Source organism: Stenella coeruleoalba (assembly GCF_951394435.1).
Source record: "Stenella coeruleoalba genome assembly, chromosome: 1".
Lineage (NCBI taxonomy): Eukaryota > Metazoa > Chordata > Mammalia > Artiodactyla > Delphinidae > Stenella > Stenella coeruleoalba.
Genome location: NC_137169.1, coordinates 32,767,671 through 32,784,751, shown reverse-complemented (window position 1 = coordinate 32,784,751; position 17,081 = coordinate 32,767,671). Strand labels below are relative to the sequence as shown.

General features: G+C 40.5%; 1 protein-coding gene across 6 annotated transcripts in view; it reads right to left on the bottom strand.

Annotated features, from left to right (window-relative positions):
• Nucleotides 1-17,081, bottom strand: part of NFYC (nuclear transcription factor Y subunit gamma) — a 63,935-nt gene that overhangs the window by 16,246 nt on the left and 30,608 nt on the right. For 5 of the 6 annotated variants that reach the window (XM_079899156.1, XM_079899157.1, XM_079899161.1 and 2 more), the window contains exons 2-5: nt 13,531-13,643; nt 5,725-5,796; nt 4,190-4,303; nt 544-639 (exon numbers count right to left, since the gene is read on the bottom strand). In XM_079899156.1, coding sequence (XP_079755282.1) covers nt 544-639; nt 4,190-4,303; nt 5,725-5,796; nt 13,531-13,635 — 387 coding nt within the window. In that variant the 5' untranslated portion in view covers nt 13,636-13,643. Of the gene's footprint in view, nt 1-543; nt 640-4,189; nt 4,304-5,312; nt 5,469-5,724; nt 5,797-13,530; nt 13,644-17,081 lie in introns of those variants that run through there. The other variant, XM_079899160.1, reaches the window with a different exon arrangement.

Below are 17,081 nucleotides of genomic sequence, written 5' to 3'. Positions count from 1 at the left end.
AAAAGCACTAATGCCTGGGCCTCCCCCTCACAGATTCTGATTCAGCTGGTGTAGGGGCGGGGCCTAGGGACTGGTATTTTTTAAACCCTAACAGGTGATTCTAAAGTGCAGCCAGTGCACTGTGCAGAGAACCACAATCTAGACTAAGAGAAAACCCAGTCCACTCACTCCAGACACCACTATGCACACACAGAAGCTGTTTCTTGGAAATCTAAAATCTGTAACTTGCTCTCCCATCCCAGATTAAGAACTCTGACAGACTTCCTAGGATACCTCGAAATGAGCTTCACTTTACTGTTGTAACTAAAGTCTTTCATTTTCATTTTGTCTGTTTTCACTGAAATTCCACCTCAGAGGCACTGAGTTAAAAGCATCCCTAAATGAGTAACAGGAGGAGATGTTAAGGATGGATCTGGTCTACAGAAAGAAAAGCAAAAGAAGAGCAAATGACTTGTGCTGAGAGAGGAAAAGGAGCGTATCTGACACCAGGAGGCAAGGCACTCTCTAGTCAGCAGCAGCAGGAGCAATGCCTTCCCAGCTCACCTGACGCTTTGGTGGTTTCAGCTCATCTCTTGGAACAATATCGATGAGAAAGTCAAACTGATCAAATTTTGTAATTGCCATGGCGATATCATTCCTCTGTAACAAAGAAAAGCAGAGTGAAAAATTAGCCTGGGGAGAAACTAGTTCACCTGGCTTTCTACTCTCCAAGTTACAAGTAAGGTAAGATGATGACTTCTAAGCCAAATTAAATACCCATGGCCAAGCCTACAGGCCAAAAGTAGTACAACCAAACTCTTATAAACTTCAAATGATCAGACTTGATGGACAAACACTGACAAAAAAGAGATAAATGTAGCTCATGCTCTACAAACTGTATATTTGAGCCTCCAACTATTACCACTTCTGCTGGATCCTAAATTATCATCCTCCAGATACATCTGTACGAATCTAGCAATCTTAACTGACACATTTCTGGTCATTCTGTGGTTAGCAAGGTTAGACTATCATTCAACCTTATAACTTTTTAAGCCCCTAAATAATATTCTGGCTCTTTGGTTCACAAGTAGTTATAATCTATTTTGAATCCCTTTGCTGAAATCCTAATTCAGTAACTTTTTGCAATATTTTCTAGTCATCGGATCTATATATGTTAGCTCCTACAAGGCTACAATTTTTATTTTGAAATTGAAAATCACAATGTCAAATCCACAGTTTAAATCTTGTTCCACATGACATGAACACTGGAAGCCTGAAGTCACTAGAATAGAGGCAGGGTGGGTAGAGACCAAGTCAGCTGACTAAAGCTACTGAAACCAAGGTCTGCTCTGATGGCGTTCTTTCTAAGAGTGACATTCCCTTTCTTTAAATAATAAAATTAAAAGATTTTTAATTAAAAACCAACACACTATGTATACTTAAGATCTGTGTACTTCACTGTATGACAATTTTAAAGCAAAGGAAAAAACCGAAAAAAATAGTGAACCATGGTGAGTGAGACATATGCTGAAGTGTTCAGGGGAATGTAAACTTTTAAATGCATATAAAAATAGATGACTTGGGGACTTCCCTGATGGCGCAGTAGTTAAGAATCCGCCTGTCAATGCAGGGTACATGGGTTCAAGCCCTGGTCCGGGAAGATACCACATGCCACAGAGCAACTAAGCCTGTGTGCCACAACTACTGAGCCTGTGCTCTAGAGCCCACGTGCCACAATTACTGAAGCCCGCCCACATAGAGCCCATGCTCTGCAACAAGCCACCGCAATGAGAAGCCCACGCATTGCAACGAAGAGTAGCCCCCACTTGCCCACACGCAGCAATGAAGACACAGTGCAGCCAAAAATAAATTAAAAATAAAAACAAATAAATAAACTGACTTTGGAGCAGCAATGGTGGCTGTGCATCTTCAAAAAAAAATAGATGACTTGATGGATAGAGAGAAAGACAGACATGGGAACAAAACAAGTAAAATGTTAACGGTAGGATCTAGGCGGTCAGTATACAGGTGTTCACTGTAAACTCTGCTATGTTTAAATTATTTTGTGTGTTAGCATGTTGACTTTTCCAACATAATAAAATGTTGGAGGGAAAAGTCAACATGCTAACAGAAATCCTTAGCAAGCCCTATATATCACATCTTAAAAGAAGGTGACTCATCAGACAAAATAGGAGGGGATGGAAATTTTCCTTCCCTTGTCTTTGTGATGGCCCCAAGCCATTGAAATGCAAAACTCCAGTCCACCCTTCTTGCCAGCCACCAGCTTGATAATAAACCCTCCCGACCGAAGCAGGGCGCATCTTAAGGCTGCCAGGTCTCATTTAAGATTAGTACGATATAGTATCATGTTCTTGATGATGTCACCTACTCAAGCTACCCAAACGGCTCATCAATGGATAGAATGAGGGGGAGAAAAAAAAATCACCTCCAAACATACACCAAAGTGTTCTACAGAATTTTGGAAACAGATATACTTAAATGGGTCTTTTTAACATTTTTATTTTGCCTTTTTTAATGCTAGTATTTTACTGATTATCATATTTAGTAAAAAAAAAAAAAATACAGAAATCTTAAGTACACAGTTTGATGAATTTGAATAAATATATGCACCCAGGTAGCTATCACCCAGATAAGAACAGACAAAGTTTCCTTCTATCCCTTTCCAGTCAACTTCCTTCCCCTACCAATCTGAGGCAACAACAACTCTGATTTCTATCATCACAGATGGTGATAGTATATGGTGTACGTGCTATGTAATTTTTTCCTCTGGTTTCTTTTGCTTAATATTATTGAGATTCATCCATGTTGTTGTATGAATAAACAGTTTGCTCCTTTTATTGTTGAGTAGTAATCCATTTTATGAATATATCAATTTGTTAATATATTTACATCTTGATGGACATTTGAGTTGTTTCCAGTTTTTGGCTATTATAAACAAGGTTGTTATGAACATTCCAATACAACAATGTCCACACTTGGGTGTACACGTAGGAGTGGTATGGCTGGGTCTTAGAATAAGGAACATGTTTAACTTTATTAGAAAGTGCCAAATAGTTTTCCAAGGTGATCGCACCTTACATTCTGACCAGCAATAAATGTTTCAGTCACTTCACTTCCTTGTCAACACTTGGTATTGTCAGTCTTTTTTATTTTAGCCATTGTAGTGGGTGTAAACCAGTATCTCATTGTGGTTTTAATCTGTATTTCCCCGATGACAAATGATGTTGTATACCTTTTCATATGCTTATTGGTCATCTGGGTATCTTCTTTTTTGAAGGGCCTGTTCAAGTGCTTTGCCCATTTTATTTTTTAATCTGAATTGATCTTGAAGGTAGCTTTAATTGGATCTCTCTAAATTCACAGACTTCCTTCAAGACAGCATAAAATAAGTTTTCAGTGTCTGGCTGCACTAGAATATAGACTTCCCAAGGGTAGGAATTTTTGTCTGTTTTGTGTATTAGTCCCCAGGGCCTAGAACAGTGCTTGGCACATTGTGGGTATTCATTTAATATCTGTAGATAAATGAATAAAAGCATGCATTTTCAACTTTGGAGATAAAGGGAAACAGAAAGCATAATTTACTTCCTTGGCTTTGTTGTTAAAATACTGTCACTATTGTACCTGTCACACCCTTCCTCTTATGTCTGGGAAACCTTTCCTCTAACAACTAGGGCCTGGATGTTGAGCGGAGGGCCTCTAGAGCCAATGACCAAGGGGTCCTCATACAACATGAATGCTGATTTGCTGGATTAAAATAAAAAAGGAAACATGAAAGAGGAAGAAAAGGATTCCCAGGAAAGTAGGGAAGAAACAAAAAGGCTAATGAGGTTAGTGAGACTATTCTTCCTGGGACTGTTCTTTTCTGGAGTCTCTCAAGGCTTCCAACCAGAAGTTGTTTAGATCTGGAAACAGATAAATACCACTTTAGCCTCTGTTTATAGTGAGAGCTCACCAAGTACAAAGTTCAGTCACTGAGCTGTGAAAAACAGGAGAGTTGGAAATTAAGATTCTTGGTGGGGAAATACAGACTATCTTGGCTATATGGTCTGCCTGCCTCCCAGCAGTAGAGGAAGATGCCAGTTAAACATATCAGCTTGACAGAGTGCTAAGGAAAAACAAAAACTTTGGTCCAAAGCCATGCAACAGAAGAAGGCAAAGGCAGCTCTTGCCTAATTTTCTACAGTATTACCTGAAGAGTCCGGCGCTTGTTATCCTCTGTGTGGATCCAGGCTCGAAGAGTCAACTCAGTGATAAAAATCTGGGCCGCCTTGGCAAACAGCACAGGGGCTTCTGCACTGATCATCTGTAACAGACGTAGGCCCTCCCTGTCAATCACCAGCAAGTCATTCAAACCAGTCAGTTCGTCCCTTACCTCATGTCCTACTCTTGGGCTATGGGGCAAGGGCTAGAAAACAAGATGGTGGTAGCCTTACAAGATTCCAAGGTAAAATAAATCCACGAGTAGGGACAAAGCAGGTAGCAGACAGAAGAAGGGAAGAGGGAAAAAGGATATTTACCTAGCACCTACCATGCACTTTCTTTCTCTCATAATAGCCTTTCAGAGAAACTAGGGTTTAGGAGAGATGAAGTGATTTGCCTATGTCCATAGAGCCAGTAAGTGGTAGGACTTAGGTTCTAATCCAAAGGGAGACAATGTGGAGAAAGATAATGAGTATGAGAGCCAACGGATTTAGGGAAAATCTCTGGCTTCCCATCCTTTTGGGCTTTATTTTTCACATAGTGAAAAGAAAAAGGATAACAACCTTCCAGGGTTGCTGTGGGAATCAAATGAGATAATATATATAAAAGCACCCAGCACAAGGCCTGGCACACAGTAAGTGCTCAAGTAATGCAAGCTGCCTTGCCAAGTCTGAATTCAAAGTTCAAACTCTTGGTCAAACAAAGCTCTGAACCCTTGGTGAGGTGCTCTATGCAGGATATAGCCACGGGAAGAGCTCTGGAGTTAAGGAAGTAGGAGGTGAGAATTGGGATCTTGGTTCTCCTACTCTGGGTAAGACACTTTTAACCTCTTTGTGTCTATTTCCATATCTATAGAATGGTGAAACTAACAATTCTTATCCTATCAAATCTCTCAGGGTTACCATGAGGAAGAAGTGAGCTAATAAAAGGGAAAACTGTGGTAAACTGTTAGCTTTCCACACAAATACAAGAGACTATCAATTTTGAGTGGAAAGAGAGACAGTTGCTCTTTTCCTGTGAGAACTGTAACAGGATGTGGACTCCTAGGAATACAGAAAAGGCCACCCCCAAGTAAATCCTCTCACAAGTATAAATCATGTGAAACAACTTACAGATTGAAAAGTTAGAACAAGTGCAATATCATTATCAAACATTTCTTAGAGCTCAGATCAACAAACTAGAGATTGCAATAAGATGCTAGGAAGACGTCACTGTCCTGTTGATGTGATGATACATGTTCACATTACATAGTGGAAAGAATCGGGCGATTCAAAAAGCAAATACTCAGCATCTTTTCAACATCTGGAAAACAGGATATCCCCAATTTTCAGAGAAGACCATACAACAATTAAAACTGTTCAATTTTAGCTCACATAACAATTTTAGAGAGAATCCAAATAAAAAAGCAACAGACAATATTATTTTCATTTTTGTTTAATTAGACTTTGAGCTCTAGAGAAATGAGCAATAATTTTCCCATCGTTTTACTTTCAATATGAATAATGAAAATGAATGTGAATTCACCTTCACATCTTCATCCAGTTTCATAATCTTCTTAATACGAGCCAGTGGGAGTTCCTGTACTCGGAAATCTTTCTGAAATGAGTAACAACAGGTACATAAATAGTAGGAATAATCAACAGGGTATGACAGGCAGCATGAAACACTCTGATTGGTTTAGTCCCTCCTTTCAGAAAATATGGCAGGAGAGGAAGTACAAATGAAATGAACAAAATACAAGCTCTAGAGGCAAAATACTTCTTAACCAAGGCAGAGCTTCAAACAAAGGGTTTCAGGATGAACTTATGATGGCTTCTAATAGTGCCCTCATGAAAAGTGGCCCCAAACAATACCAGATTCTTTGCCAGCACGATATAGAGATGTATTATACGTGTCTTCCCCTCACCCAAGAAAGTTTACCAGCTTGCATGCAGGTTAAAATGAGACTTTTGTCTTAGGGATTTTCCTCCAGTTCTTCCTTCTAATCAAGGAATGCAAGGGCAAGTGCCAGCAGCACCTGGCCATAGTGACTGTTCTCACCAGCCAGTGTGGCACTGCCTATTTCCTTTTTTTGTTTTTTTTTTTTTGCGGTACGCGGGCCTCTCACTGTTGTGTCCTCTCCCGTTGCGGAGCACAGGCTCTGGACGCGCAGGCTCAGCGGCCACGGCTCACGGGCCCAGCCACTCCGCGGCATGTGGGATCTTCCCAGACTGGGGCACGAACCCGTGTCCCCTGCATCGGCAGGTGGACTCTCAGCCACTGCGCCACCAGGGAAGCCCGGCACTGCCTATTTCTGACCTTTGCACTAATGTGACATCAGAAATTGGGGAGGAGCTCCTTTCCCATCACAGCAGCAAAGGCCTTGTCTCCAAAACCTGCTTGGGGGTGGGGGTGGGAGTAGAAGAGTATGGAAAAAGGGTGAGGGTGAATATATCAGCTGTCATTTAGGAATAGCCCTGTCAATTTTTTCTTAACAAACATGACTAAGCTGGGGAGAAACCATTTAACTTTACTGTGGATAGGATTTAGGAAAGGGATTTTCGATTAGCACTACTCAATTACTTGCAGTTTAAGCGCTTTTTCATTTTATTTTGATACTACTGGTATTTAAACACATGGCCAATGATGGATGCAATTCTAGAAATAAAAATCAATTTTGGGTTTCAGAGCTGCAATGAAGAGAAAGGTGCAAAGGCAGAGATTAGCTAAAATCAGCAAAATCCCTACTGGGACTAGGTGTCAAATGATTGATTCTATAAGTGGTCTGAAATGTGACTCAATATGCTCACCTGGGAATTTACATCATCACATTACGGAGGAAGGAGCTCTTATTTGAGATTTGGTATAATTAACATGCATTAGTGAACTTTCTTTTCCAAGACCAACAGAAAACCTCAACTACACATCAAAGAAGGCAGTGGGGCATTTTGGAAAAACATCACCAGCCTTTCCAGACTCTATTTTATGAATACAGAAGAGCAACTATTAGGATAAAATGTACACCGAGACATCTTACTTACTTACTTACTTACTTTATTTATTTGGCCATGCCGGGCGGCATGCAGGATCTTAGTTCCCCGACCAGGGACTGAACCCATGCCCCCTGCAGTGGAAGCATGGAGTCCTAATCACTGCACCGCCAGGGAAGTCCCAAGACATCTAATTACTCCACCCAAACCCAACAAGCTGCTTGGCTACCACTCACCTCTACAAATTTCCAACACTAATTTTTCATCCTTTCCTTTTCCAAATTAGGTATCAGCATTTTCCATAAGCCTCTAAAAACCTAACCCTGGAGTGGTAGAGGCTTAGAAGTCCAGTTTATTAAAGTTTCACCAAAAGGAGACAGCAGGACACATACTATTCTTATTTTTTCTCCTCCTCTTTCATTTATTACTTCATGCAACTCAACTAACAGCAAATGTATGATACCTACTACTATGCGGAAGATGCAAATATATTCTTACCTTTGAATAGCCAAATAGTTTAATTGTTAGAGACTAACACATGAGAACATTATAATCCCCTATCCTATACTAGAATGGGGGTGTAAAATCCCACACGGAAAGGAAAGAAATGACCAGCTGGCAATGGGAGGTGTGGGGCGCTGGAGTGAGCGAGAGGAACTGGCAAATGTTCCACAGAGGGGCTGAATCTCAATTATATCTAGGGATACTGCAAATCTGCTTGCTGGAAAAGTATGTTAATCAGACAGAAGAAACAGCATGCACAGAAGCACAGAGACAAAACCCTGGCCTATTTAAGTTTTCGATGTATGACCTTAGTACAGAGGGGAACAGTAGGAAAGGGAATGCTGGATTGGGGCCAGATTCTAAAGGGATTTTTAAAAAAACATTTAACTACAGAAATCAATCACTGGTCTTCTTTCTTGTGTGGCATATCACACAAAATGATGATGTTAAACAGAAATGCCAAAGAGAATACTAGGGATGATAATTCCTTTGGAAGGCCTCCCAGGATGATACACAAAGAACAAGATTATGACCACAAGATTTAGGTCTCTTGCAAGCGTGCTCTCATTTGGCTTGGTTATTTAATATAATTCCCACAAGACTGTTCTAAGATTACTTAACTAAAGCCCAAAGCTAATAAAAAGACCTCTTTCCCTAACTTGAAAGAATAAAATATTACTTTTAGAATTTCTATGAGACTATAATTAAAAGAAAAAACAAGAAAAGGTCAAGGATATCATCCCCACCTTGATGATGTGTAAAATGAGGCAGAAATTTACAAAAAGCTCTGCTCTAAGCCCCACCAACCTTTTCTTTTGTGAGAAACTTTCTCATGATCCCCAAACCTTGAGATCTTAAAGGATCTTCAGATGTGTGTGTGTGGCTCATTATCGCTGACAACAGCCCAGTTTTCTATAATCTCAGCCTAGCTTTCCAGTCACATGTAAGGGTTTACAACAAGCTTATTGGAGAGGGGAGCCCCTTCACTATCAGTAAATTGGCTTTCAAGTCAATGCTCCCCTTGTCATTGGAAACCATGCAACTGACATGAGTAACATTAAACTTCTTCTCCCGATGCTAATCCAAGTGGAAGAACAACTAACACATTTTACTCTTGGAAGTGACATCAGCATCGTAGAAGAGCAGATTCTCTCAGAACATTCTCTGCTCTTGACCACAACCAAAGAACTACACTTAAAAATGCTGCCAAGGGGGCGTCTCTGGTGGCGCAGTGGTTGAGAGTCCGCCTGCCGATGCAGGGGACACGGGTTCGTGCCCCGGTCCGGGAAGATCCCACATGCTGCAGAGCGGCTAGGCCTGTGAGCCATGGCTGCTGAGCCTGCGCGTCCAGAGCCTGTGCTCCACAACGGGAGAGGCCAGAACAGTGAGAGGCCCACGTACCGCAAAAAAAAAAAAAAAAAAAAAAAAAAAAAAAAAAAAAAACGCTGCCAACTGAAATTGCCGAATTTCAAGAAGTCTGAATTCACTCAATGAGAGCTGAAAGCCAAAGAAAAGTCAATGGGTCTCAGGCTGCACTAAAGAACATCCACAGTCTCAAACATGATGAGAAACCTTTTGCAGGCCTACCTAGTCAGGCACTCACTCCGGCAAAGTCAAGATTCTATCCTCTCGAAAGCAGTGATTCTCAACCTTGGCAACATGTTAGAATCACCTGGGGGAGCTTTTGAAAAACAAGATGTCTGCGCTTTACCCCAGACTAAGTGAATCAGGAACTCTAGGGAGTGGAGTCCTGGCATCACATTTTTTGAAAACTACCCTGGTGACTGTAATCCACAGTGAGGGTTAAGGACCACTGCTTTAAAGCCTTGTTGCTCCAAGTGAGGTCCCTAGACCAGCAATGGCATCATCTGGGAACTCAAAAGAAATGCAGAATCTCAGGCTCCAATCCAAACCTCCTAAATCAAAATCTGTATTTCAACATGACCCTTATGTTGTTCACATACAAACAATAAATTCTGAGAAGCACTGCTCTACAGGAAGAGCTCAAACAGCACAGGACCTATTTTTTAACAGTCCACCAACCTTTACCTCCAAGTTCTTATTTAAATGGTTATCTGATTTGATTGTAATGGTGGAAATGTCATCTTCCAATCTGGAGGCATTGAAGAATGAAAAGATATAATTGGCGATCAAAAGAAAGTGACCTAAGCATTAAATTACAGCTAACTGAAGGCTAAATGGGATGTACGGAAGGAGCTTAAAGGAGGATTAGATTTTTCTTTAAGATTCAGCATTACTGCCTCCCCATCTACCCCCCAAAAGAGAAAAGTGAGCTTCTTCTTCCCCCCTTTCGAAGAGGTCTAGAAGGGTAAAATTCAATGCCAAGAAGTCTATTAATTATTGTTCCCAGAGTTCTGCTAAGCAGGAATACAGTATTCTACACAATCATCCTGGTGTACGATCATTTTGGTATGATTTTTAACCAATTTCAATTCCAGCTGAACACCATCTGGGTTTATGGACAATGCAGAGCTTTCAAGAATGAGGAGAGCCTGATGGCCAAGCTGAGATGAAAGACAAACTGCTTTTGCAGAACACAGACCAAAACGACTGGGGCCAATGTCTCCAATACATCATGAATTATATCATCTAGCAAACTTCAATTACTTGTTTTTGGAACATCTTTGTCCCAGTCATAGAGAGACCACAACACCTTATGAGTATTCTCATAAGTTTTATTTATGTTTGGATGGTTTGAACATATGGATTTTTTAAAAAATCTGGTAGATACTTTGAGATGTCAACCTAAGAGGCTCTGACATATCTGAGGAAGTCTGGTTGTAAGTGCTGTTGAGTTCAGGAAAGGCACAGACTAAACACTAAAACGTCAGCCACGTTACACAGGCAGAAGTGCAGTCAGAGAAGCAGATGCCTTCTTCGTGTGCCATGGGCAGAGGGAAAATAAAAGTTTTACAAAGGGACTTTATTGGATTGCATTCTCACTCCAACTTGGCACTATGTTGCTTCACACTAACTCTGAAGCGGAGGAATCTGATTCATTCAAATATTTAACGTGCACCTATTTTATGCCAAACATCATTCTAAGCATCTGATGTAAGAGATACGATGGTAGCAGTCTAGGAGTCTTTTCTCAGGGGTACACAGGAGGAAATTTTTAGTTAGCCATCAATAGGAGAATGATTGAAGAAGACTTTCCTCCTGGATCTTCTTTCTCCTTACTCATAAAACTTGAACTACAAGTGAATTCCTCAAAGTAACCCACTTTTTAAAATAATAAATTTATTTATTTATTTATTTTTGGCTGCATTGGGTCTTCATTGCTGTATGCGGGCTTTCTCTAGTTGCGGCGAGTGGTGGAGGAGCTACTCTTCATTGTGGTGCATGGGCTTTTCATTGCAGTTGGCTTCACTTGTTGCAGAGCATGGGCTCTAAGTGCACGGGCTTCAGTAGCTGTGGCTTGCAGGCTCTAGAGCGCAGGCTCTAGTTGTGACGCACAGGCTTATCTGCTCCACGGCATGTGGGATCTTCCCGGACCAGGGATCGAACCCATGTCCCCTGCATTGGCAGGTAGATTCTTAACCACTGCGCCACCAGGGAAGTCCCAAATCCATTTTTAACCTCTAAAGGACTAGCTGTCTAGCGACAAAAAGTTGGTCAACACCACGATCTGCTCTGATGTCAATCAAACTTGAAAATTAAACCAAGTAGGATAAAAATCAAAGCCCACATTCCTGTTCACTGCAGCATTATTCACTATAGGCAAGAAATGAAAGCAACCCAAATGCCCACTGACAGATGAATGGATAAACAAAGTGTGGTATGTACACATACACAGGAAATATTATTCAGCCTGAATAAGGAAAGAAATCCTGTCACATGCTACAACATGGAGGAACCTTGAAAACATTATGCTAAGTGAAATAAGCCAGGCACAAAAAGACAAATACTGTATGGGTCCACTTATGTGAGGTACTTAGAGTGCTCATAGAAACAGAAAGTAGAATGGTGATTACCAAGGGCTGGGGAGAGGGAAAAGCAGGTGGTGGTTGTTTTATGGCTATAAAGTTTCAGTTCTGCAAGATGAAAAAGTCCTGGATATCTGTTTCACAACAATGTAAATACACTACTGAACTGTACATTTTTAAATGGTTAAGATGGTAAATTTCACTGTGTCGTTTTACCACAATTAAAAAAAAATCAAAGTCCAACAAAATACAGAAAAGCTAGGTGCTGAATTTGAACTTCCACAGTTTATGTGACCGCTCGCCTGATCCTGGATTTTTTCTGCGTTCAAGCTGGAGGACAGACTTGCTGCACTGGCCTAGTCCCACCATACCCCAGGAGGGCACTAGTTTTACACCAGGCTGATTCCAGCACTAAAACCTGATAAGCTTAACCATGAGATTATCCCCTCAAAACATGCACAAAATACCCCACTTTTGACTTTATAATTTCATTTTTTTCCTTCCTTCTGTTTTATATCTAAGATAGTACAGATAACTACCACCTTTAGACTGCAGAAGAGAAAGAATGATTTCTCAGTGGAAATCCACCTGTGAACACAGGCCACTCCGAGAAAGCTCAAGCCAAGTTCAACTGCTGAAAATCCCCCATACAAACAAACGTGACCCACAAGTACATTCAGAATATAAATTAGTTTCTCTACCCCTGAAGTCAAGTGCGCATTTATCACAGTAAGTTATTTTGTTTATTTTATTCATTCATTACCTGTTTATAGTCTGTCTCTCCCACCAGAATACATGTTCTGTGAGTGCAATGATTCCGTCTGTCTGGTTCACAATTGGATCCACAGTAACTAGCATAGCCATAGTAGGTGCATAAGTATTTGTCGAGTGAACAAATAAACTGACTACGTTATGTTAGAGGTTACGGACCAAAGCTCTAAGAAATTGCAACATGAGTTCTACATCAAGAAGGAATCCAGTGTTTGCTCTGCCAGGATGCTAATATTGATACCTTCAGGGCAGGAATGACACATCTAACACAGAGAGCTCCTTCAGCATTTGCTGAAATGACACCAAATGGAGCATTCTTCATTAAGGATATGACACCATACTCTGACTTTTATTGCTTCAGATTCATCACTGTGCCTGACTCAGTAACTGTTTAATAAATACTTATCAAATAAATGACTCTGGTTGTAATTACTACATTGTAAGCCCCTCAAGAGCCAGGGTTTTATTTGATTCTTCTATGTCAGAGGTTCTCAACAGGGGATGATTTTGGCCCCCCAGGGAACATTTGCCAATGTCTAGCAAAATTTTTGGTTGTCACAACTGGAAGGGGAGTGCTACTGGCTGGCATCTACTGATTAAAGGCCAGAGATGCTGCTAAACACCGTACAATGCACAGAAGAGCCCCTCAAAACAAAGAATTATCTGGCCCAAAATGTCAGTAAGGCTGTTAAGTAACCCCAATCTAAGTGTATCTTTTGACACCTGGAAAGAGTGCCTGCTTACAATAGATTTGTTGTTGAATAAACTGCCCAGTAGTTTTCACCAGGTCCTAGAAATTTGGCAGGGCCACTAATCAGGCTTAAGAAATGACCTACAGCTACTGGAGGAAAGTAAGCTCTGCTTTTCTGCATTCTCTAAAAGATCTGCCTCACATTAAAGTATCTCCAAGTCAAAGCATCCACTATACAACCACATGCCTAAAGAGAGGCACTAAGATATAAAAAAAACCCTTGTAGTTACCTCACCTAAGGTAAATTATATTTTCATTTTCCTATCCAAAGGTCAGAAATGAACTATATTTTTAGAAATGTGCTTGAGATTAAAAACACTTTAGTCTAAGTTTTGGTTATTCATCTCAAAGCTTTTACACTCTTTAAAAGTTTCTCATTCTTCCTTACCACTGTTAAATTCCGGATTTCTTCCATGACACGAGGCCAGAAGGACTGTAGGCTTTGCTGGGCATCACTGCTGCTAGCACCACCAAATCCTCCTTCTGTGGACATTTTGACAACTAAAAACAAACACATACATGAGACACATTAGAAATAATAAAGTCAGACTTTCTGTCCAGGTTATTTATAGCTTTCCTTGTGGATGTTTTCACTAATTCATTCAATTTCTCAGCCTGAGAAAGTATACAAAATTGTGCTGAAGGGGTTTTTCACACCGGCTTAAGTCTTAGCCAAAAATAAGGAGGAAAGTTTTCCCTTCTATCCAGCTCATACCGCAGAGACTAACAAGGAGCTCCAAGCAGAAAATCTAAAATTGCTAGAAATCCAAACTCAAATCCTAATGTGAATCAAGGACTTTTAATGTCTTATTTTGCGGAGGGGAAAGAAAAAAAGGCACTTGGTTGTCCTAGTCTGGTCCATAATTTTCAATGCCATTCTCTCCAATGTTTTTCAAGTTCTATGTGGCTTCTCACACTCCATGCCACAGCCTGCAGCACATACATTAAGGGTCCCCAATGATTAATACTGTACAGAAATGTAAACCCAAAGTCTTAAAAAATAAGAGCCAAGTTTATTCTTTTGTTTTAGACACTGTGGTCCCACTTCTTTGGGGCTACTGATGATTATTATTCTTTCTAATCTCAAGCTAATCTGCCTCAAAGGACACAAAAACACTAAAGTCTAGGCCAGTAATTTAGTGGACGGCACAAAGTCTCCGAACTGAAATCACTTCCCAGTTCTTTCCTTACCTGAACCATGCTGTCAGGCACAAAGCCAAACAAAGCACACCACCAACTGGAAGCTTTAAAGATGGTTGAAAAACATTGAAGAATTATATTTAGGACAGAGGAAAGAGAGTCAGAACTTGCAATCAATTGCTTTGCAATGGGGGAGGGAAGATGAATAAGCATCTCCACATCAGCTATAAATATAGATAACATTGTAATGTCTTAAAAGATTTACAGGGGGGAAGTAAAAAACTCCAGATGGCTTAAATGCTTATCTGACAAATACTTACACCCAAGAAACAGTTTAATTGAACACAAAGAGCAAGAAACTTAGTGATGTCCTAAGAATTTCTATTCTGGGAAACTATCTGAAAAGGTTTGACAGGCCAGTGACAGGATGCTGGTGGACAGCTATGTAAGTCATTAAGAACTAATTCTGAAGGGCTGAAAGAAACGCACCAAAGCCAGGGGTCACATGACCAAATTGCTACTTTCCAGGCTTCATGTGGATGCATGCTGGGCACATCATTCTCCATCAGCAGAATGGAATGAAGGCTGATAAATCTAGGTTTAGACTGTGAGGATGTTTGATTCACTCTTAAATGTTTGCCTGGGACTGTCCTAGAGGTCTCTAATTTTTTTTTTTCCCTTTTTCTTCTAAAGGAAATGATGAGAGGAAAGAAATGAAAGGAAAACAAGAGTACAATCTTCAAAGCAGATTTCACTCTGGTGTAATGACATTAGTGGCTGATGATGTAATGGGAAAAGGTTTGGAGCCAATTTCTGGTGCTGGAGGCCTACAAGCAGCTCTATACATCAACAGGAACTCTAAGTGTTAGGAAGCAATATGATCTTGGAGTTTCTGGAGGGAATTAAAGCGAAGAATGTTGAATCACGGTTGGAAATGACTAGATAAAATCTTGAGTCCTAAATAACCAAGTAAGATCCTCTCAACTCAGCTCCCATGACATTTTCACTTATCACCATATGCACATGGCCTATACACTATTCTCTTAGATGTACTGAGAACAAAGAAACCAAGGTAATCTACAGAAATTTATTTACTTTTATTAATAGATTCTTACGAGGTACTCATGACAATGATGAGAGTGAGACTCTAACCTTTTTAAATGGGGCAAATAAAATCTTTCTAGAAATGAAAATAATTATCAAAAAAACTTTAAAAAGAATCTAACCTTTCATTGTAGGGACCCCTGTACATGCCTGATCTTAGCAGAATCTGCCACGAAAACTGCTATGGTCAAAGGAGGAAGATGCACAACTGCCAGTGTATCTCTGTATAACTTGCTAATGATGAGTAGGTTTAGTTTGAGTGCAAAGGCCCGTGAGATTTAGAAAGTTGGTAACCAGTTTTGATTGTCCTCTGATCTCTTCCCACAAACATTACCAAGGTACACAATTCAAGAAGCATTTTTAAAACCATCTGTGCACAGTCTGCTTTTAAATCTTGAATTGCCCCAACTAAGGATGTGCTGGTGCAATCAGTTCCCAAACATCTGTGCAGTCAATAGATTATGAATGAATCTTTGGCTGGCTCAGAGCCACACTGTCTGAGTGGGGGTTGGCTACAGAACAGAAGTTAACAAATTATCTGGAACTGATAAATGTATTAAAGGTTAAGTGTTTAACTTGAGAGACCTGTCTGAATTAGAAAATCATAAATGGATAATGGCAAAAAAAATTCAAGTCAGTAATAATGTCCTTTACATTTTACTGCATCACAGAAGTTTAAAACTGGGGGGAAAAAGGCATTAAGAACCACCCAGGCCACCTCCTCTAAAAGATGCTTACAGCCCTACTTCAAGCTCTGCCCAGCTCCCTCACTCCCACCCTAAGGAGTCATTTAGCTTAAACATGAGCTCCTCCCGCTATACTTCTAAGAAACCGGCTCACTGGTAAGGCATTCTTTTCCATCCATCCATCCAGCTCTCACTGTTCTTTACACTAAGTTGAATTTACGAACAAAGGATCATTTCAGCTTTCGATTTAGAGTTACAACTTTTATGCTTTTTCCATTGAGAAACCTCTTTTCATAAATTCCTGACTCCAAAAAAACAAAGGTACTATACTTTCATCAGGGACAGAAGATCCTCTCATGAGGAAGAAGAGAAAATGGCTTGGAGCATGTTTTCTAGCATCTCTGCACAGAGATGATTTGTAGCTAATTATCTTAATATCTCTTGGGGGACTTCCCTGGTGGTCCAGTGATAAAGAATCCGCCTTACAATGCAGAGGATGCAGGTTCAATCCCTGGTCAGGGAACTAAGATCCCACATGCTGCAGGGCAACTAAGCCCGTGCGCCACAAATACTGAGCTCGCGCTCCTCAACTAGAGCCTGCGTGCAGCAAACTACAGAGCTCACGCGCCACAACTGCAGAGCCCACACACCCTGGAGCCTGCGTGCCACAACTAGAGAAGACAAAATCCGCACGCCACAATTAGAGAGAAGCCCGGGCACCAAGACGAAAGATACTGCATGCTTCAACGAAGATCCTGCGTGCTGCAACTAAGACCCGACACAGCCAAAAATAAAATAAAAATAAATAAATAATAAATAAATCTTAAAAATCTCTTGGAAGAACATAAATTGTTGCTATAAATTCCTAGAAAGTGAGTATTTTTATTCAAAAGGCTTTCCCCAAAGCAGATCCAGTCTTCACATGGGGCTTTAAAAATTAGATCAAATCTCACGCAACAGATCTTATGAAAACAAGTTGGTGTTCTCAATATTTTCTGACTGTGGCAAA